The sequence below is a fragment of the Apiospora phragmitis genome, assembly GCF_038363925.1.
Source record: "Apiospora phragmitis strain CBS 135458 chromosome Unknown utg000006l:1.0-5683423.0:1.0-5690449.0, whole genome shotgun sequence".
NCBI classification, from domain to species: domain Eukaryota; kingdom Fungi; phylum Ascomycota; class Sordariomycetes; order Amphisphaeriales; family Apiosporaceae; genus Apiospora; species Apiospora phragmitis.
Window position 1 is genome coordinate 2514118 of NW_027117404.1, and position 21209 is coordinate 2535326.

General features: G+C 53.8%; 9 protein-coding genes across 9 annotated transcripts; 6 read left to right on the forward strand and 3 right to left on the reverse strand.

The window, feature by feature from the left end:
- Positions 1-474: 474 nt before the first annotated feature.
- On the forward strand, positions 475-717 carry PG994_006038 (short chain dehydrogenase/reductase; the record flags this gene model as incomplete). The annotated part of the gene is made up of 1 exon (XM_066857447.1): positions 475-717. One exon carries the CDS (start codon positions 475-477, stop codon positions 715-717), a length of 243 nt encoding a protein of 80 aa, XP_066716716.1.
- Positions 718-947: 230 nt separating this feature from the next.
- PG994_006039 (short chain dehydrogenase/reductase) lies at positions 948-1256 on the forward strand (the record flags this gene model as incomplete). Its single annotated transcript, XM_066857448.1, has 1 exon — positions 948-1256. The coding sequence occupies one exon, from the start codon at positions 948-950 to the stop codon at positions 1254-1256; it is 309 nt and encodes a 102-aa protein (XP_066716717.1).
- Positions 1257-2302: 1046 nt separating this feature from the next.
- Positions 2303-5905, forward strand: PG994_006040 (HECT-domain-containing protein; the record flags this gene model as incomplete). The annotated part of the gene is made up of 3 exons (XM_066857449.1): positions 2303-2799; positions 2826-3524; positions 3577-5905. The coding sequence occupies 3 exons, from the start codon at positions 2303-2305 to the stop codon at positions 5903-5905; spliced, it is 3525 nt and encodes a 1174-aa protein (XP_066716718.1).
- Positions 5906-6636: 731 nt separating this feature from the next.
- Positions 6637-8259, reverse strand: PG994_006041 (cytochrome P450; the record flags this gene model as incomplete). Its single annotated transcript, XM_066857450.1, has 1 exon — positions 6637-8259. One exon carries the CDS (start codon positions 8257-8259, stop codon positions 6637-6639), a length of 1623 nt encoding a protein of 540 aa, XP_066716719.1.
- Positions 8260-10474: 2215 nt separating this feature from the next.
- Positions 10475-11841, forward strand: PG994_006042 (uncharacterized protein; the record flags this gene model as incomplete). Its single annotated transcript, XM_066857451.1, has 3 exons — positions 10475-10722; positions 11194-11303; positions 11396-11841. The coding sequence occupies 3 exons, from the start codon at positions 10475-10477 to the stop codon at positions 11839-11841; spliced, it is 804 nt and encodes a 267-aa protein (XP_066716720.1).
- A 126-nt stretch (positions 11842-11967) lies between these two features.
- On the reverse strand, positions 11968-13884 carry PG994_006043 (uncharacterized protein; the record flags this gene model as incomplete). Its single annotated transcript, XM_066857452.1, has 1 exon — positions 11968-13884. The coding sequence occupies one exon, from the start codon at positions 13882-13884 to the stop codon at positions 11968-11970; it is 1917 nt and encodes a 638-aa protein (XP_066716721.1).
- Positions 13885-14805: 921 nt separating this feature from the next.
- Positions 14806-16599, forward strand: PG994_006044 (Tryprostatin B 6-hydroxylase; the record flags this gene model as incomplete). The annotated part of the gene is made up of 3 exons (XM_066857453.1): positions 14806-15143; positions 15202-16331; positions 16397-16599. The coding sequence occupies 3 exons, from the start codon at positions 14806-14808 to the stop codon at positions 16597-16599; spliced, it is 1671 nt and encodes a 556-aa protein (XP_066716722.1).
- Positions 16600-17527: 928 nt separating this feature from the next.
- Positions 17528-19042, forward strand: PG994_006045 (Thiolase- N-terminal domain-containing protein; the record flags this gene model as incomplete). The annotated part of the gene is made up of 4 exons (XM_066857454.1): positions 17528-17534; positions 17616-17698; positions 17791-18152; positions 18244-19042. 4 exons carry the CDS (start codon positions 17528-17530, stop codon positions 19040-19042), a joined length of 1251 nt encoding a protein of 416 aa, XP_066716723.1.
- Positions 19043-19358: 316 nt separating this feature from the next.
- PG994_006046 (uncharacterized protein) lies at positions 19359-20963 on the reverse strand (the record flags this gene model as incomplete). Its single annotated transcript, XM_066857455.1, has 3 exons — positions 19359-19830; positions 19921-20659; positions 20723-20963. The coding sequence occupies 3 exons, from the start codon at positions 20961-20963 to the stop codon at positions 19359-19361; spliced, it is 1452 nt and encodes a 483-aa protein (XP_066716724.1).
- Between the last annotated feature and the right edge of the window lie 246 nt (positions 20964-21209).

Below are 21209 nucleotides of genomic sequence, written 5' to 3' on the forward strand. Positions count from 1 at the left end.
TCAACGTGTTGCTTACTTGACGAATAGGGGGGTTTTGTGTTGGACATTGGCGCGGGGACCCCGAGCTTCGGAGGTTGATCCCCGCACATTTGGCATGTTTGTCAACGGGATGCAAATAGATTTAAGCTTTATCCCATGGGGTACACTTTTTCCATAAAACATTGTAATCCTTGCCCACAAGGTATGCATCGTTGGTATTAGACCTCTCACCTTTTGGTAACGATACCGTATAATTGCTATTAGTGGAGTCCCCTGGCCTTGTGGTTGTAAGTCCTGTTTCGTTGAATATCTAGCACTTTGTTATGCGATATGATATGTAAGGATATCATTAGGAAGCACCTTGGCGGCCTGGACTGCGGCCATCTGGGGGCCCAATACCTCGTTGCCTTCAATTGTTACATGTAAACATCCCTAAGCTGTGATCACAGGCTCCGGTCCGTGTACTCTGTTCGATTTTGGTCTATCAGTCTCAAGATGCATCAACTGGATCATCCTTCAGATATCCTGGCAAAACTGTCGGGTCAAACAGTCATAATCACAGGTGCAGCCCGGGGTATCGGCGCTGCTGCCACCGCTATATTCAACAGACATGGAGCAAACGTGGCCATCGCAGACCTGCCGCAACTCCAAGACACGGCCGAGGCTCTCATACGGTCGCTTGATCACCCGGAGAGGGCTGCTTTCAAGGCAGCGAATGTCATGCAGTGGAAGCTCTAGACGTGCTCGATGTCAATCTGAAAGGGTCGCTGAACAGTGAGTTGATGATAGAGAGCCCTGGTTCAGTCATGTGACTTTCTTACCCCTTGGTGAATTGACACTTACTTGTGATTCCCATAGCCCTGAGGCTGGGCTTGCATTATATAAACAGGAATCCCACGCCTTGCGCAGATGGTAGGGATTCTCGCGGCTCCATCACCTTGGTTGCTTCTACATCTGGCTACTTCGGCATGACTGGGAATGCGGCCTATGTTGCCTCCAAGCACGGAGTGATCGGCCTTCTACGAGCGTCCCAGCAGAAGGCGACGGCACTCGGCATGAGGGTGAACGCGATCGCTCCGTTCATCACGCCGACGCAGATAACATCTGGATTCGATGAGGCCAGCATGCTGGAATCCGGACTGGAGATTAACACGCCTGACCATGTCGGGATAGCTATTGCACAAGCGGCGGTGGACGAGGCCCGGCGCGGGACGGCATGCTTGGTGAGTCTTGACCCTTTGAAATATACAGTGTGTGACACTCCCAAGAAGCGGTGACTAACTGACTTTATCTAGTGATCTGGCTGAGATGTTGTCACGACTCGAGCAATATCTGAAGAGTATAGGAGGATACAGACTTCCATCCAAACCTTCTTAGCCCATCACCAGATAGTTGAAAGGTTATTGGCAGCAGGCTGTGTGTTCTGATCGTGTTATCCCCTTCAAGCTTTATGTATTTATGGGCAAATCCACCCCATTATGCACCTAAGCGTGTCCCTTCTATGTATCAGATCGTTATCATTATCGTCCTTGGTGGGGAGCTACCCCCCATGCTCTACTCATTCCAGCTCACAGTGGGCTCACTGACGCCATCAAGCGGCGGCCTAGGCTCCATAATAGGCCGAGACCCTTGTCCTACCTTGCCAGTACCCTCGAGGAAGTACCGCAGCCAGAGGGTCCATCGGGTCGAGGGGCACAACCAACACCGAGTTTCGCGAGAGAGCATACTAGAACCCCAAAGAGGCTTACCGATTCAACGAGCACCACGCCTGTTTTGTTGCCTCGACATCAATGCGCAAACACGAAATTGCGCAAAACCCTCCAGTGAATGAATGCCAATATTCTGACATGAAGCCTGGAGCTTCATAGTGGCTTGTTGTCCTGTCACTTCCTCGTCTTCTGATCAGTCTGCCGGTGGTTTCTTCAAACCCTCCCGCCCATTTCACCCCTTCACATCTAAACTTGAATTGCTTCAGCCTTGAGGATTTTTTTTTGGCCGCGACCAAGCATAGATATTTTCGAGCATTATAATCCTTTAGAGAGTAGACGCGGCGGTAGGCCCAGTGCCTTCACAACCCCACCACCCCCGAAGCGACCGTGTGCGCCTACATAATTAATCAGGCAGACTGGGCCAAATCGAGCTCATCGACCCAACTCGTCCAGCTATCGATATACACATCTCTAGGCACCCTGCCGACTCCGACCCGTACTCGCCGACGCCGTCGTCTCCTTATCCTATCTCCTACTTGCCGACCCATACCACATCAGCATCGAAGTTACGAGTCTCGACTTAAGTGCAACACTGCACGAGCGCAACATCCGCCATGTTCCCAAACTTCACGGGCAATTCGAAACGTCCTCGAAACGTGAACCTGAGCGGCCAACGCAACAATCCTTGGGCAACTTCCGGCTCAGCATGGGGGCCATCTACCGGTGCCTCCAAGACGGTGGCACAAGCTCAAGCCGAACGAGAAAAGAGACAGAGAGAGCGCGATGAGGTAGCTGCGAGCAGGAAGCTCCAGCGAGTCTGGAGAGGACACCGCGACCGCCGATCTACTAAGAATGAGCATCGGCACCAGTGGGACCAGTTATATCACAATACCGAGAGCGCTGACGTCTCTATGGACGATGGCGACGCTGTGGCAGACTCGAAGCGTGCTCGCGAGGCTCTCCCCCTATTGCTGTCCCTCTTCGACCCATCGCTCTCCCAAGACCAACGCAGGCTTGACCAATTCTTGCTTGATACTTCGAGTGAGGATTGGAGACCGCAAAGTCACCAGTACAAGAGACTTGCATCTCTTCTAGTGACGACTTTGGAAAAGTATAGCTGCTTATAACCCCTTCCAGTTGGTCGTCATTGCTGACCGTTTCATCCAGGCGACCATCGAATCTGTCCCAAGGCCCATTTGCTCTATTAGTCCGCCTAGTGGTGGAAAATCCCAGGTCAATTGACGCCATCGAAGATCGCTACTATAAACTACTGGCTTCATACTGCGAGAATTCGGCCAATGATATAGATCGGAATGGCCAGGAGTTGCTCGCAGACGCCGTTACTGCTCCGCTGGATCATCACAAGCCGATATATCCAGAGGCCTACACAACATTCGCCTTCAGCTTTCTCACATGTTCGAACATTGCGTTTCTTCAAAAGAAGCCCGATGCTATTGCTCAGCGGCTAGACCTCGAAACACTGTCTCGGACCATTATCAGTGGTTCTGGGGGCTCTGGTAGCGCCGAGGTTTCCGGACAGCGTTCCAAGGACGAATTACTCTGGCTACTGGCACATTTCATAGCACTCAATCGTGCTCTGTCCACTGCTCAAGGCTCCGTGTATCTTGAAGCGCTGTATCAGCAGCTCTGTCCACTCATCGACGACATCCGAATACGATCAGAGCCAAAACCTGCAGAGGATGAAGCCGATAGTTCTGATGACGAGGATGAATCGGCCATTAGGAAAGCCAACCCCTTGCCTGCATATGTGCTACACCAACTGGAGTTCCTGGTCAATGAGAATGGCATCAGTGAGCTTCTCAGTAGATTCACATCGTAAGTACTTGCTCCTTCCTCTTGAGGCTAGAATCATTACTGACAAGGGAAGCACTGCTTCTTCATCTGCCCGCTTGTCGGAAGATGCGAGCATTCTAGCTGGATACACTTTGCTTCTGCTACGATCTTTCCCGGCCCAGAAAGATGATATGAGGATGCGTCTATTTCAGGGCGACATACGGACTCAGGGTCCTGAAGGCTCTGTGTACCTCCCATCCGTCAAGTTCTTATGGCTTGCTGTATCAAAAACAGATGTATTCACGACGATAGCACAACCTAAGAGCAAAATATCGTCGTCAACCATTATATCTCTGCTACGACCGGAACCGGCTCGGGATCAGGAATGGAGAATAGTTCTTCTATTTCTTGAGCTTTACAACTTTCTTCTACGGGTTACCGATGACGACGATTTCCTCGTGGATGAGCGTAACATTGTTGCGAACCAAAGCCCGGCTGTGAGGAGGATAAGGGCCAGTGGTCTCAGTATCTCTGAACTTGAGCTACTTGTCACTTTTCTCAAGAACCTCTCCTTTACTCTATATCACAACCTCAAGGATGTGATGCCGCGCGACCGCTCCCGTCCGGCACTAGGCGCCCTGTTGGGTGTCAGCTCTTCCACATTCGCTCGCAACGTTCCCGAACAGGTCGACGCACCTTCGTTTGCAGGCATACTAGGACTCGACGCCTTGTCTCTGAGAGGCTGTGCGACAACAACAATGCAATCACTATACGAGCGTGATTCACGGCGGCCATTCTTACCGAACGGCTTTTGGCTCATGACCTCCAAATTTGACATGGAAGGCTTCATCTCTGCCGTCGTCCTCGAGGAGCAGCAATCCCAGAATGCCGAAGATGACGAAGACATGAGTGACTCAGATATCAGCCCGCTGGATAATCATACCTCGGCAGGCCAGAGACTCTCCCGTGCCGCCCAGATTGAAAGACAACGACAACTGCAACGAGTCCACAGAGAGCAACTTCTATCTCAGCTTGGACCGAAACTCGAGATCCTACGAAACATGCCGTTTGCCATTCCCTTCGACGTCCGAGTGAAGATCTTCCGACAGTTTGTCGACATCGACAAGATAAAGCGAAGAAATGGACTTGTTGATCCAGACCAGTGGCGCCTAGGTCTCCTTAACGGGGCTCTTGGCGGACCACACCAAACTGGACGAGATGTGCTCGGGCGCCACACGGCTCGCATCAAGCGTGGCCAGCTCTTCTCGGACGCTTATGACCAGTTCTACGCCCTAGGCGATGGCTTAAAAGAGCCCATTCAGATCACATTTGTCGACCAATTCGATCAACCGGAAGCTGGAATCGACGGTGGTGGTGTCACCAAGGAATTCCTGACCAGTGTTTCTTCTGAAGCTTTTACACCTGGCGACGAGGGTCCCCGGTTGTTCGTTACGAACAGTCAGAATTCCTTGCATCCTAACCCGGCGGCCTTCGATGAGTTGTTTGAGGATCTTACCTCCATGGGCATTCCCAAGTCGGATTGGGCTCCAAAAATAACGGAGTTGGCGCAGCAGTACGAGTTCCTGGGACGCATTGTCGGCAAGTGTATGTACGAAGGCATCCTGGTTGACATTGCCTTTGCACCATTCTTCCTCCTTCGATGGCCCACGGCGGGCCAGAGCACCTCGGATTTCCGTTCAAGTCTCAACGATCTGAGGGATCTCGACCCGGATCTGTATAAGGGCTTGATGAGTCTGAAGAACTACCCTGGTGACGTATCTGACCTCTCCTTGGACTTTACCATCACCGACCAGGTCACCAATCCTCGTACGGGCCAGTCGAGAAACATCGTGAGACTCCTACGCAAGGACGGCGACAAGACCATCGTCACCAACACGGACCGTGTGCTGTATATATCGTATGTGGCACACCACCGCCTGGTGGCCCAGTCGGTGCGCCAGACCAAGGCCTTCCTCCGCGGCCTCAGCACCATCATCAACCCGTCCTGGCTCTCCATGTTCAACCAGTCCGAGCTGCAGCGGCTCGTGGGCGGCGACAGCACCGAGATCGACATCGTCGACCTGCGCGCCCACACCCAGTACTCGGGCGTCTACGCCATCGGCGACAACGGCGAGGAGCACGAGACGGTCAAGATGTTCTGGGACGTCATGAAGGAGCTCGCCGACCCCGAGCGCCGCGCCCTCCTCAAGTACGTCACGTCGACGCCCCGCGCCCCCCTCTTGGGCTTCTCCCAGCTCAGTCCCCGCTTCAGCATCCGCGACGGCGGCGACGACGAGACCCGGCTGCCGAGCACCAGCACGTGCGTCAACCTGCTCAAGCTGCCCCGCTACAAGGATGCCAAGACGCTCAAAAAGAAGCTGCTGTACGCCATCCAGTCCGGCGCTGGATTCGACCTGAGTTAGGACGGAGAAGAAGAGAAGCGAAAGGCAGATCAAGCCAGATGAAGGCAGGATTGTTGGTTGGAGGATGTTTGGATTTAAGGGTCTATCAGTCTGTTGCTGCTTTGCCTTGCTTCTTGATAATGATGATGGTCGACGATGGGTCCAGGGGAGGATGGTATGCATCCCTCATGCCCGACGCCTTTCCCCCGCACAACATGGGTGAGGCCACGCAATTTTCTTTTTCGCACCTGGCAGGACATACGTTCTACCTGTTCAGCATGGTTCGATGATGATGAAAACCCCGATGACTCATGAGAAATAGATTAGGTTGTATAGTAAAGCTACCATTAAGGTATAATTGTCCTCTCTCTGCCCGACATGCTCCTCCAATGTCCTGCCGTGTGATTTTTTTTTGGACGACGTTGGACCTCTGTTGAGTCGCCCTAAATATGCCAGATCCATCGTTCCCGAGGTTTGCAGGGTGGCTCTCCTACTGCGCCCTATTACCACCAGGTCATCACAGCTTATTTACATGTAGTAGCAGCAGTTGTGATCAACGGCAACACTCGCCGCCGCCTCCAAGTTCCGGATGACTCCAAAGTACTGGATGACATAAACTGAATTAAGAAACCAGCACATGGTGTATCATCAACTACTCGACCATGCGTTCCTAAAGCCGGCATCAACTTAGGTATTTCAACTGATCCCCCCTCCCTCTCCCTCGGGGCTTCTGTGCATGTTTGCCCCCCATTTCACTCCCCGCCAAACACCACCCTCACGTCCAAGGTACTGTCCCAACCACTCCTCAGCTGAAGACGGGCCCGAACCGGCTCCTCGGGCTCCAAGATGTGTACCGGAAGCACTCGGTCATTTTTCTTAGGGACTCGGATACGATCTCCGCTGAGGGGTCTCAGGTCGAACTGAAGAACGACCATGATGACGAAAGCCTGGATCTGATTCATGGCGAAGTACTTACCGGGGCACAAGGTCTTGCCTCCGCCGAATGCGCGGAAGCCGTTTTGCTTTGCTTTGGTTACATCGTTGCTGTAACTGCCGCTGGTCTGGAGGAACCGCTCTGGGTGAAAGCCATTCACGTTGTCGCCCCATAGCGATGCATCCGCGTGCATGACGCCGCCGGCGATCTGAACGACGGACCCTTTGGCCAGGAACCACATGTCGGCAAGCAACGTGTCTTCTTTCACGACCCGGATACTGTTGTTGTCAGAACCGAGGCGCAGGCACTCTCGGTACACGGCCGACAATGTTGGGCAGTCGAACCCCAGGCTGGATCGCGCTACCTCCACGGCCGATACTGATGGCTTACTACCCCTCCTTATTGTCTCATGATCACACCACTTGAGGGTCATGACGCCTTCGATCTCGGCGCGGACCCGAGCTAGAAGATCGGCGTCGGCGTAGATCTGCAGCAGGATCCAGAAAGTCGTCGTGGTCACGTTGACGACGCCGGCAAAGAGGAAGCTCAGCTCAGACCGCGCGACCTCCCGCAGATTCCAGCCGTGCTCCAGGGCTGTCTTGATGCGCTCTTGGACGAGCGGAGACGCCCCTTCCTCCCAGTACCCCTCCTCTAGGTAGTTAGCCAAAGCGGCGATCAGCTTCTCGCGGGCACGGTAGGCCTTGGGAGCCGTGAGGGAAGGCCAGAGGTTCACGAGAAGCATCCCAACTCCGTGGTCGAAGTCCCAAAATGCGCGTTCCAGTTCGGGTTCCTGGGAAACCGGGTTACGGCTGCCGTAGAAGTGCGAAGCTGTCGCCAGGGTCACGATATGTCGGACCCATTCCAACAAATCAATTTCCTTGTAGCGTCGGTGCTGCATCAGGTTGGTTTGCTCCTTGTCAAGTTGAAGTTTCAGGGCAGAAACTGCGTTGCGACTGAGGATGGTCAGGTCCTCGCCCGGTTTCATCCTCCTGGCTACCAGATCTTGGATGTCTGCGAGGAAGCCTCTCGTCTCCCCTGGACCAGGGTCAAGATTCCACCGCGCGATAGCGGCGGTAGCCTCATCTAGACCCAAGACCCTCTTCGTCACGTTGGGGATGATGGGACTGAAGGAAAGAGTCCTGGACCGCTGGACTGCAGCCGCAAGGAGTGGGTTCGTCACGACATACATGCGTGAGCCAGGCATTGGCAGTGTGAATATGGGGTACTGTCTGTGCCGCAGGCCGAGTTGCTTGAGGTAGTGACCGCCATATAATAGCATGCCGAGGACATGGCCGACGTATGGGATGGTGGGTTTGATTATGGGCGGCTCCCGAGAAGGATGCACAGGTCGGAGGTATAACCCAAAAAAGGTTGCGAACAGGAAGAGAGTGAGCGCGTGAGCGTATGGCCACTGCACTACAGTCTCTGCAGTTAATTCCATGACTCCTAGATGGATAATACCAAACGTTCAAGTCTCAGTGTTTGGGTCTTTGGGAGGTAGTAAGGCCTAGGAAGTAGAGCATTTGTATATATTGAGCAAAGCCACGCCAAAAAGATGGGATGAAGTCGTAGATGCATTTGATGGAAACGAGCGGCTGGCCAGAAGCGAATGTTGTATCGGTTTGGTGGAGCAAGAGCAGGTCTCACCGGCGGCAAAAGGTAAGTACCTACTTGATCACCTTAAGGAGCTTCCTTCCCTAGATACAGTACTTACCTGTAGGTTAGGTAGTACTTTAGCCAGTGATCCCCATCGACATGAGGCAGGACCGACCGGGGGCTCCTTTTCAGCACCCCTCATCCAGGCCAACTGCGACCGCTGGATACACACAGGGGTTCCCCAATTCCCAACCAACCACATGCCGATTTCCACTTACAACACCGACACATTGTTGTGTCCAAGTATCAGCTCTTGTAAGTTGTTAACGAAAGGCAGCCAATGGAGTTGATAATTATGTACACGCTTAAGGAGAATCGGAGTTCAGGATTATGATACAAAAGTTCCAGCAACTATCCTCCATGATGATGAAAGTGATCAACTGCCTGCTTTGAAATAACGCCACTCTCGATTGGCCAGCGTAGGTTCTGTCTGACGATAGAATTGTCTCTCCACGGACCAGCGGCTGGAATCATCGATATCCGACATATCCTCATCGTCGTTCTGGGCCATATGTATCCACCAAGCCTTGATGGGGCCCCTTATCACTAATAAGAGCCAGAATCAGCTCTCTCTGCCGTTCTTGCCTTGTTCCCAGCTTGAACCCCAATTCTTGATGTACGATGCCATGTTGCGACCCGACTGGTCTCGTGACCCAACCAACCCAGCTGCTTGTCTTTCGGGGACTGAGTCTGGTCGATTCTGGAGGTATCTGTCCGCTGAATAAGACGGCTTCGCCGTTGAGGTGATGGAACCTGACGACGTCGACGGCAAGGTACTTGAAAATCATCGTCAGCGGGGCTCGTATAACTACTTACTCGAGTTGACGCAAGGGCGGATGATGGAACTCTGAAAATGGTAAATCGTGAAAATGTTACCTGGCATTGTTCGAAGTCCGATTCGCTTCCTGGGGCATGATAGCAACGAGCTAGTAAGATGTGTGGCTTTTCAAAGCTATAGATGCGCTCAATGCTGAGGCTCGAGGAGATATGATCTCGTGCGGACACTTGAAGGCTCAGGAAAGAGGATATTTAATAACATGGCGACAAGTTCTTATATAGTAGAGTTCTTCAAAACAATTCAGCGGCAGGATGTGTCTACAGCAGGTCTCCGATCAATCCCCTGGGCTCCGTCAGAGCGAACCGCTCTGGACCGTTGCCCGTATTTGAAGGGACAGGCTTCGAGCAAGTTGAGCTCCTCGGGGCTGCCGTTGATGGAAGACCTTTGTCGCGTAGTGCTCTGTCAACAGTATGTCTTCCGTTTTGAGTCAATATCGATGCCTCCCATAGCCAGCTGCTACAATACTTCTGATTCGTTGATATCGTCTACAGGATTCCAGGCATCCTGCTCCATCGACGCTGCCCTCCGTTTGGACCAATCTTCGCCAGCCCCGACGAAGCTGATCCAATGATGGGACGTTTCGGGCCCGCGGAAGTAGGACCGACGGCGATGACAGCCGATACGGAGGCGGCCCAATTACATGACCGATCCGGTAGTTGGCATATGGGGTCTTGGGCATGTCAGGCAGGCAACTAATGGGCATTATCATGCAGTGCAACCTTGAAAGGTCCAAAAGTAGACGGATGAACTCGTGCCACTGCAATCAGGCTGCCGAGAGCACAATAGTGCTCACGCCGATCTACGTGGGGTTACGGTTTGGTTTCAATAAACATCGATTTATAATTGAATGCGGCTCTTCAATCGCGCAGTTGAAAACCGGAGGCCTCTGTTCCAATGTAAAACTAACCAACTCACTGTGATCATTGACTTTGAAGTGTTCCTAGCTAGTTGTGGCCTCGTACTATCTCGAGCTGCGCAACAACGTCTAGTGTCGGATCGAATCTCAGATCAGACTTGTACCTTTACCTATCATTGAACATAGCCACTGCTGTGCCAAACCACACCAATATTCCAAGAAAGAGACATTCGGGATGTATGGGCCCTGGTTCTGAGCAGTAAGTCTGGGCGCAACTTAGGTTGATCATGCTGGGACTTGGGAGACATGGGCCGCTCTGGATACGACATAACCGAATTAACTAATTTCGACGAAGCCATTGACACGCCTGCGTCAATTTGTACTGAAGCCACAGAGGATCTTGAAGAAACTCACCCCACGTACACAGTCAGGACCCAGTTCCTGCACGTGGTCATGGCAGCACACAAGCGTGCTGCGCATGACCTCAACGAAATAAGCCCCGATTGGGCGGGAGGCGGGCCGAGTCTGACGGGATCCCTAGAGGGAGAATGGCCGTGAGAATGAGCCGCCGAGGAAACGAGTCTGTTCGTCAGATGGCGCTTCCACCTTGGAAAGCGCAGACAGGCCGAGCACGGGAACCACCAACAAGCGCCGCACACAAACCCGGCGATTGTGGCTCGCTTGTCCATTTGCTAAGAAAGACCCCGTACGCTATCGGAACTGCTATCGCTATTACCTGGGGCGAATACGGGATGTTAAACAACATCTTACACGATGCCACCGCAAACCCATACACTGTCCCATTTGTCGTCAGACATTTGAGGATGAGGACCTCCGAGATGACCATATACGGTTTAACGAGTGTTCCCGACACCCAGAGATCGAGATTGAAGGTATCTCAGAGAAACAGAAGAGGGAATTAGGACAAAGAGTATCCTCGAAAATGCCGGAGGACAAGCAGTGGTTCACCGTTTTCGACGTCCTGTTTGCGCCTCACCGAAACCTCGGTCACCGTACATAGATAGGGATCTATCGGAACAAATGACCGTTTTCTACGACTTCTTTACCGGCAAGGGGCCAGAACTGCTACTGGAGTTCTTCGAATCCACAGGAACAGTGACATGGAACCTCCCACGTGAGGAGCGTGACCTGGTCACTTCCAAAAGGACGTTCTTGGAGACGCTCTTCTGCTTATATGGGACCGCTGGACTAATGCCAATTCAACAGAAGGGACATGCGATGCAGAGCCGAGCACACCAGCAGCCTCTCAGTCACAGGACTCGGGCGTAGCCCTCCAAGACACGCCTGGCAAGCCACCAACCTCTCAACTCCAAGAACAAGAAGATAGCCCCAATAATGGCCATCCCATCGTGGCAGCATTGATAGCAGAAATACCAAGAGATGGTCAACCGACCAAAGGGGTTCCGCAGGTTCCACCTGACACGAAGGAAACCGAAGGATATCCATCGCTCCCACCTAAATCGAACCAAGTTAGCCAGGGATTGGATGGTCCTGACTGGAGCGGCGGACTAGCTTTCTCACCAGGCGCCGATGTCGATTCAATGCTGCACGATGATATCCTTTCTCGGTTGTTTGATCCCTCAACGGATGGGTTTGCGAGTACTTCCGACATATTGTCTAGTTTCGAATTCAACATACTATGGGAGAAGTAGCCAACAGCTGCCGAAGGTGATTGGGACTATGACAGAGACTTCCCATCAACCCCGGAGTAAACGGGCGGAGGAGAGCACCAAGACCACAAGAAATCCTATGGACAAGCTGGTACGACCATTAGCCGACTAGTTTGAGTGAATAGGGAAGTCACGCGGGAGTTGCAAGTGCTCATCGAGTCGGTGTCGATTTCGGACAGACTGCGGTAAGTGATCCACCTGCACCCTGTTCGACTGCGTGCGCATTTCCGGCACCCTCTGACTCTTGCTGATATCTGGCAGAGAGAACCCATCGCCGGTCTCAAGAATGCTTGCAAGGCCCCTGCGACACGCGTATAGTGGTTTCGAAGCCGGTGCACGAGGTCGCTTGCGGAGATCGCCAGCCTCTTCGCGTAGGTTCACCTCCACCAACTCGCCCGCCAACCCGGCATACAAGGTGGGAGAAGTGTCGGACGGCTTTGCGAGGGAGTAAACGGGGGTCGACCTGGTCATGACCATGGGCAAATATACCGTGTAGTTCGGTCTGTAGTAGCTGTCTTTTGAGAGCGCGTGCCACCTACATTCGTGCCCTGGCAGGTGGTCACAACAACCGCGCTCAGGATAAGATGGGGGTGTGGTCAAGGTAGGGGGCCGCGGTGATGGATAAGGAGTTTCGCTACTGCACGGTAGAGATGCGGTATGCAGGTAGGACTTGTTCCACCGGAAATCAAATATCTTGACTGTGTTCGACCGAGCATTGCCCGCAATGAACCGCTCTGTTCCGTATGCCAAAAGAGCGCCGCTAGGCGTCATGATTTCAAAGTTATCTTGGAAGATTGTATCGACAGGCGACGGCGAGCGCATGTCCTGAAGGCGGATGGTGCCATCTTCGTATGAACTTAAGATGACGTTGCCTCTCCCTCCAGTGATTGAAGCAGTATCAATGGGAAGTAGCCCTCGAACAGTTGCGTTAGTCCAGTCCTTCAGCGCATAAGAGTCTGTGGCACGAGCTGAAGGTAGTATCTTTGACGCTGCCTCCAATCGTGGGCCAGTCGGTGATAAAGTCAAGCATCGCAGGGGCTGCGTGCTGCTAGTTAGTCCAAGGGCAATGCTCCCGTTCTCTGTAAAGCGCATGCAACGTATGGTTTTGAATGGTACGGAGTCGTCAAGCTTGTGGACATTGAACGCATCTCGTGGCTTTACACTCATGTATGCCCCCTCGCCTTCCTCGGTATCGACCTTCTCAGCTTCACAAGGGTCCGTAGCATACAAGAGAACATTGCCCTTCGTACCCGCGGCTAAGGTACGTGACTTCTGGTCGAAGTCAAGGGCCTGGATCTCATTCTGTGTATAGTGGTCTTTCGCATCTTCGGTGGAAGAAGGCTGGAAGGCCATGCGTGTTCGTCCAAATTGGCTAGGATCAAGTGAAAGAAGGCGGAGGTCGCCGCAGGCTCTACCCACCACAACACTGGGCTCAGTTTCCTGGTCCAGTATTGATATCGAAGTCACATCATCCTTTCCAGGTTTGAATCCATTCTGGGAGCCTGCCAGAGAGTGCCAAGTTTCAGGGTGCGAAGCGGTTACTGGCGTGTTTCGATACCGGGCGAAGATATCCTCCCCAGCACCCCAAACTACCATCTCTTGCACAGATCTCCCATCCTTGCGGGAGAATGCATCTACTATGATCTGGCATGGGAAAGTCTGGGTACGCTGGGCTGGCCTGTGGTGCCTTCGGTCTGCCCCATCTCGGGTGCTCCTATCTTTGTGCGGAATGAGGGAGTCAACAGTCAAAGCGCGCCTTTCCCAAGCCCGCGATTGCCATGTCAGGTTCTTAGCCAACACTTGCCATTCATCATCCGAGACTTTGATGGGGAGACGAAGTGTGCCGAAGCGGCTTCTCACGAAGTTGCGCCAGCCGTCGACCTTGACCGCTTCACGAAGTCTCCGACAGGTTGTGCCGAGACGGGCAACACTTCTCGCCGTATTGAAATGGGCGAGAATGATTAGAAGGATATCTAAAGGTAGGTTGTCGAGTCGCGTCGACTCGTTGATAGTCAGAAATTCCATTTCGGACAGGGCGTCGTTTGTATGAAATACCTAGAGCATTCGTCGGATTTGTGTGTTGGTTGCTAATGAGAAGAGCTTTTGGGAATTCTGGCAGACCACGATCATGGCCCGTTCTTGAAGGGTATTATGGGTATCCGTTGCTGTGCGAGATCCTCCAAGGTTGAGTCATCCAAAGACTGTGAATGTAAGCTTGCTGGAATCCGAGGAGTCATCCAAGGTGGATCGGATAATTGACATCATGGCCGCGACTGGTTGCCCCCCGGCGAAATAAGGGTCCTTCAGTAGTACAATTATAGGATGACTGGTATGGCGCAACATCCTAGTTTCTTGTCTTCAAGACAGATACTGTCTATTCGACGTCTACCTGGTTTTCGCAAGTCAATACATCATGTAAAAAATGAGGGTTCGCCCAATAGTAAATAGTTTGAAATTGAGCATTGAAAGGCAAAACAAAACGCAGGTGCAACCTTAAATACTGACTGAAACACCATCACCGGTTAATACGCTAAAGCGGCTTATGCAAGATTCGTGTCCGTATATGCAAATTACCGATGCTGCATCAACTCTCAGCCTGTCTTATCTATTCCTAATCTTCTGAAGCATTTATTGCCGTTTATACTCTCCTGCATCATACTCCTAACCAATTCAGTTGGGAACATCTCCAAGTTCCAATCGCCGTCGTGTCAAGTGATTATAGCAGCTGTTTCAACTACACAGTATATATATACATTCACGCATTACATCTTGTCAGGCGGTTTCTACATAAATCGATTAATACTACTTACTTCTGGTCGCTTTTATTGACTGGACATGCTTAAGCTGGCCGGTATACTGGCCGCTGGGAATTAATCTGCTGAATTCTACCCCTCTCTGCCTGTTGAACTTCGATGCAATTTGGTGCAATATTTGACCTCATCCGCAATGGCGCTTGAAGTGATCTATTATGATCTGGCATTTCCTGCCTTCATTTTGTTAACAGTTCTTTCTCTGCTCCGGTTTGCCCTATACCCAGTCCTGCTCTCGCCTCTGGCCAGAATCCCGAAAGCACACTGGTCATGCGCCGTCTCCCCAATCTGGATCCTCTGGGCCAGGTATACCAGTAGGGAGAACAGAACCATTGGTGAAGCTCATAGAAGATACGGGCCCATCGTCCGCCTGGCTCCTAACGAGATCAGCATCAACGACATGGAAAGTGTGAAAACTGTCTACCAAGGCGGTTTCGACAAGCACCAATGGTATTCGGTGTTCAACAACTATGGGTGAGTACACATACACTCCTTGAAAACAACTACAAGCAGAGTTCTGAGAAGCCATAAGTGTGCCGAACATGTTCTCTTCGATATACGCCAAGCATCATGGTGCCAGGAAACGCATGATATCCCATGTCTACTCCAAGTCATATATTCACTCGTCCGCTTCTGTTGCCGCTCAAGCCGACGTCATTCTCAATGCACGGGTACTATCTGCGCTCGAGGAAGCCTCCCATGGGCGACAAGCGCACCAAGGAATCGATGTACATTCTTTTTTCTCAGCTGTTGCCATGGACTTTATAACGGCCTACAGCTTTGGCCGCCGCAACAGTCCCAGCTTCATCCAGCAAAAGGCCTACCGCGAGCATTGGCTGGGATTGTATCGCGCTCGTAAAGGATACAGCTTCTTCAGTCAGGAGTTGCCACTGCTCTCCAGGCTCTCGAGCTTTATCGGTCTCCATTTGACACCTGTAAGGGTCGACGCTGCAAATAGAGAGCTGGAGGAGTGGTGCGGGAAGCTGTGCGCTGCCACTCTGTCCTCCCTTGAGACAAGGGATGACGAGTCGCAGACTTTAGCAGACGACGCCGTCGTGATACGCGCTTTGCTGCACGGGCTAGATAAAGAAGAAAGGGTCAGAGGTAAAGAGTCTCCCATATTCAACACTGCAATCTTCCAGAGACATCTCACCATCTCCTCCGAGATATTCGATCATCTGTTAGCCGGCCAGGAGACAACCGGAGTTACTTTGACTTACCTATCATGGCATCTATCCCAGTCGCAGGATCTACAGCGTCAGTTGCGAGCCGAGCTCCTCTCCCTAACACCGAACATGAGCATGGGGGGTGGCAAGGTCATCATACCCAACTCCGGGCAGCTAAACCGCCTGCCACTGCTACACGCCGTCATTGTCGAGACCATCAGACTATATGCGCCAGCAGGCGGCCCGGAGCCGCGAATAACACCCGATCCATCATGTCGGATAGGGCCATACGAAATCCCCGGAGGTATGCGCATTTCTGCCTCGGCATACAACCTGCACCGGGATGAGAAATACTTCCCGCATGCCGGGACCTGGGACCACACAAGATGGCGTCGCGATGATATGGACGAGCAGAGACATAAAGAGATTAACCGTCAATTCTGGGGGTTCTCCAGCGGTGGACGTATGTGTTTGGGCTCGAACTTCGCAATGCACGGTAGGTATTGGATGGTCATGAAGCGTATTGGCCAACACGCGTATAGACTGACACCGTTAACGCAGAAATGAAGTTGCTTGTCGCGGCGATCTATACCAACTATACTAGCCACATTGTCAACGACGAGGGTATTGAACCCACGGACGGCTACACGTCTCACCCTACCAGCGGCCAGCTCTGGCTGCGCTTTGAGAGAATACAGCCGGTGAAGCAGCAGCCGCTTTTGGATGCTGCACTAAGCGAGACATCCGGGGACCTGGGGAAATGACGGAGTGGATGCATTTCCCCAGCCAGAGACCCGAGCGAGTCATCACCATGGGGTCCCGCATTAGTCTCGGACCAAGACCGAGCAATACGATAGGCAGACTTGTGAAATTCCTATATATTGAAGTATGAACCTCACTCGTGATCTTGCTTACTTGCTTACATACTACATACTTGCTTACATACCTACCCTTCTCGTGGTTATCCACGCTTGAAATATCGAATGACCGCAATGTGCGGGCGCCACCTCAAGTCACGAGGGGTGTTGCGATTTCGCGGCCTATTCGTAGGTATGCGTGAGTAAGCATGCTAGGTTAGTTGGTGGCTGATTCAAGCTGTTCTGGCATGTGAAAGTCTGGCCCCCGAAGCCCAGCAACTGAGCCCACGCTTGCGTGCCAAAAGATGGCCGGCCCACTTGGAGACACTTGCAGTAAGACAGCTAGAATTTAGCCGTCTCACAGGGCTACGACGCTACGCCTGACATGTGCCCCCAGAAAGATTCCCCCCAATTGAAAGGCCGAACCGGCAAGCCTCGGAGGTGAATTCTGACATCAGCTTGCGTTGTTGCCGCACTGACAGGGGGGTACTGGGTATTGGAGGTGCTGAGGTGCTGAGGTGCTGAGGTGCTGAGGTGCTGAGGTGCTGAGGTGCTGAGGTGCTGGGGTGCCGGACGGTTACTAAACAAAGTGTGACCCGCTTCGATCTCAAGTTCCGAGGTTCATTCACACGACAAGTGATACAAGATCGAATGATTTACAAACCGGCCGGACCAACAGAACAGACAACAACTTCAACTTCAACTTCATTCTTTGACATTGACATCTACTACTATTGCGCACCTGTATCAGTCTATTGTATCTGTCTCCTCTGCCAAAAGTCGCCCCCTGCAGCGTGTATCCACTTCATTGCCATCTCTACCGCAAGTAGCCAAGATGGGTGGTAAGTAAACACACACGCTACCTGCACCGCCAAAATACCACAAGGAAAGCCTGACTGATGAACTTCCATGGGTATTTGCAGCTCTCGACCGCCTACAACAGATCTCCGGTCAGATCGCCGGAAAGTCTGCAAAGGAGCGACTACTGATCAAGAGCCCCGACGATGTAAGCTCTCCCCTACCTACACATCCACAACCTTATCCACGACCCGGCAACGCTCGCTTTCAGGAAGCTGACCATCCCGACTCCCAAACCAGATCGTCGTCACAGCATGTCTCCGCACAGCATTCACAAAGGGCGGTAAGGGCGGCTTCAAGGACACCCACGCGTCCGACCTGATGGCCGGCGCCCTCAAGGGCATCATTGAGCGCTCCAAGATCGACCCGTCGCTCGTCGAGGACGTGTGCGTCGGCGAGGTCCTGGCCCCCGGCGGCGGCGCCACCGAGATGCGCGCCGCCGCCCTCGTCGCCGGCTTCCCCGAGACCACCGCCGTGCGCACCCTCAACCGCCAGTGCTCGTCGGGCCTCCAGGCGTGCTCCGACGTCGCCAACCAGATCCGCGCGGGAATGATCGAGGTCGGCATCGGTGCCGGTGTTGAGAGCATGAGCTTACACTACGGGTATGTAAACACACACACATACGATACAATGCATGCAAGCATTACTAGGGGAACTTGTTGCTGACAGATGACCTTTTGCTCGAAATACTAGCCCCGCCGCCGTTTCCGAATTCTCCGAACTGCTCGAGTCCGTCCCCGAAGCCGCCAACTGCAAGGTGCCCATGGGCGTCCTGTCGGAGAACATGGCCAATGACCTGAAGATCGCGCGCGCGGAGCAGGACGCCTTCGCGGCGTCGTCGTACCAGAAGGCCGAGAAGGCGCAGAAGGCCGGGCTCTTCGACGAGGAGATCCACCCGCTGACGGTGAAGTGGGAGGACCCCAAGTCGGGCGAGACCAAGACCATCACCGTCGCCAAGGATGACGGCGTGCGGCCCGGCACCACGGCCGAGTCACTGGGCAAGATGAAGGGCGCGTTCGCGCAGGGCGGCTCCATCCACGCCGGCAACGCATCGCAGATCTCGGACGGAGCGGCCGCCGTGCTGATGATGAAGCGGTCGACGGCCGAGAGGCTGGGGCAGACCATCCTGGGCAAGTACGTCGCGGCGTCCATCGTGGGTGTCAAGCCGCTGCTCATGGGCCTCGGCCCCTGGCGCGCCATCCCCAAGGTGTTCGAGCTCACGGGCATCTCCAAGGACGACGTCGACATCTTCGAGATCAACGAGGCCTTCGCCAGTCAGTGCGTCTATTGCGCCAACCAGCTCGGCCTGCCCATGGAGAAAATCAACCCCAAAGGCGGCGCCATCGCCTTCGGCCACCCGCTCGGCTGCACCGGCGCCCGCCAGGTCAGCACCCTGCTCTACGAGCTGAGGCGGCGCGGTGAGCAGGTCGGCGTCACGAGTATGTGTATCGGTACTGGCATGGGTATGGCTGCCGTCTGGGTTGCCGAGTAGAAAACTGTTCACGAGAAATTGTTATGAGGCTTGGGTTGTGGTCGTTTCGAAATAAGCATTATTACGCTGCATTGATATGGTATTCCGCTTGTATTGGTTAAAAGCACACTAGCTTAGGCTTGTTCTACTTCTACATAGCCTCTGTACGAAGTTCGCCACGAGAAAGAATTTGACATGACCAAACACCATCCATTCATACGCGTGTCTCCTTCCTTAGTTCTTTTTTAATTTGACACAACACAAATCAATGTAACTCGTGACGAAGACAACAGCATTCAGAATAGGAAAGGCTCCAACATAAGGCTGTCCACTCGGACTACGAGAAGTTCTCGATATGATGGCCCATGCCCTTCTCCTTGGCGAGCCGGATGATCTCGGTGCCGACGACGAGGTCCATGAGCCCCAGCCCCACGCTCTTGTAAATGACGTTGCCCGACGTCAGCCACCGGGCCAGGTGGTCCGGCTCGTCCTGCTTGTTGCGGTCGGATCCCTGGCTGGACGGCCGCGGCTTGTGCATCTTGCTGAAGAGGCTGGTGTAGCTGCCGGACCGCTTGGGACTCCGCGAGCCTCGGCCGCTGCCGCCGTCATCGCCCTCGCCGTGCTCCGGGTTGGAGGAGGCGGCCTCGGTCGAGTTCCGGCCGTAGATGCTCGACATGGCCGAGCTGTGCGACGCGATCTCGAGTTTGTCCAGGTCGGCTGTGATGTCGGCCGACGATCCCGATCTTGACGCCGAGGCGACTGAGTCCTCTTCCTCGGCTGCTTTGCGGATCATGACCAGTTCACCAAGCCTTATTCATCGTGTCATGTTAGCTCTTAGTCTTTTTCCTTTTATCTCGCTCGTTTCAGGGCTCGAGGTGAAAAGTTTCGCGTGTACTTACTCCACTAGCTGGTTCGGCTGGATGCCGGCCTCGATGATCTCGCCGGCCTCCTTCATCGCCCCGTCCAGCGTGTCGACGACGACGACGCCCCCCTCGGTCGCGTGCTTGTGGAAGTGGACGCCGCCGGCGCCGTGCGTGCCGCGGACGGCCTGCTCGAGCAGCTCGCGGGGGATCTCGCGCATCTCGGGCTTGTAGCTCCCGATCGCGACGAGGAGGCGGCCCTTGCGGCGGCCGTTGGTGTTGGTCAGGATGGCCGGGTCGAACAGCGGCTCGTGGCTGGGCGTGCAGCAGTAGAGGACGTCGGCGGCGCGCACGTACTCCTTGGTCAGGCGCTCGTACTCGCCGTACGACGGGGTCAGGACGGAGAATTTCACGTTGGCCCAACCCTCGCGCTCCCGGGTTTCGAGCGGCACGGCGTGGAACTTCTTCAGTATGTCGCGCGCGCTGTCGCTGAACTGCCGGTTGATCACGTATACCTGCTTCACCTTGTCGCCACGCAGCCGCAGCGCCAGCCGCACGTGCCAATACGCTTGCAGGCCGGAGCCGAAGACGGTCAGTGTCCGCACGTGCTGCCGCTTCGTCAGCAGGCACGACGAGGCCAGCGCCGTGCGGAAGGCCGTCAGCGTCTTGGCGTGCAGGAAGCCCGTCGGCGCGCCCTGCGGCGAGAAGACCGTCACGGAGCCCGTCGGTTTCAGGGCGGGCTGGTCGGGTGCGGCATTTCCTCCGGATAGCGTGACGACTGGGCGAAGTGTTAGTGGTGGGTGGTGCGCGCAAAGAATGGAAGGTAGGCCTGACAACTTACCTTTGACTGCATGGCCGTCTGCATTGATGCTGGGCATGAACAAGGTTGTCGCATTGGTCGCATCGGAGTGTACTACCGTCCGCTCGGGCTGGTGGATCAGGCCGGCGTCGATATTCTGCGTGCCGGTTGAGTACTCGCGGAGGGCATTCCTCATCAAGTCCGCAAGAGCTTCGGTTTCGGAGCTCGTGAGAGACTCGAGGATATTACGGATGTCGTCATCCGAGAGCACAGTCAGCGACATGATAGGGAATTAGTAGCTGCCGACTTAATGGCCTGATGAGTCTCCTTATTTGGTTATCTGTGTAGCGGGTATCAAAGCAGATAGGTGCTATTTATCCGTTTGCTGTTTGGTGATGGCGGAATTTAACATGATATCATTTCCTGATCAACGGTTTGCCTGCAGGGCTGCGGGCCATTTCGCAGACTATCAGCCGGTCTCGGCATTACGACAGAGCCAAGCCATCGTACCCAGGAGTTGTTAAAGGTG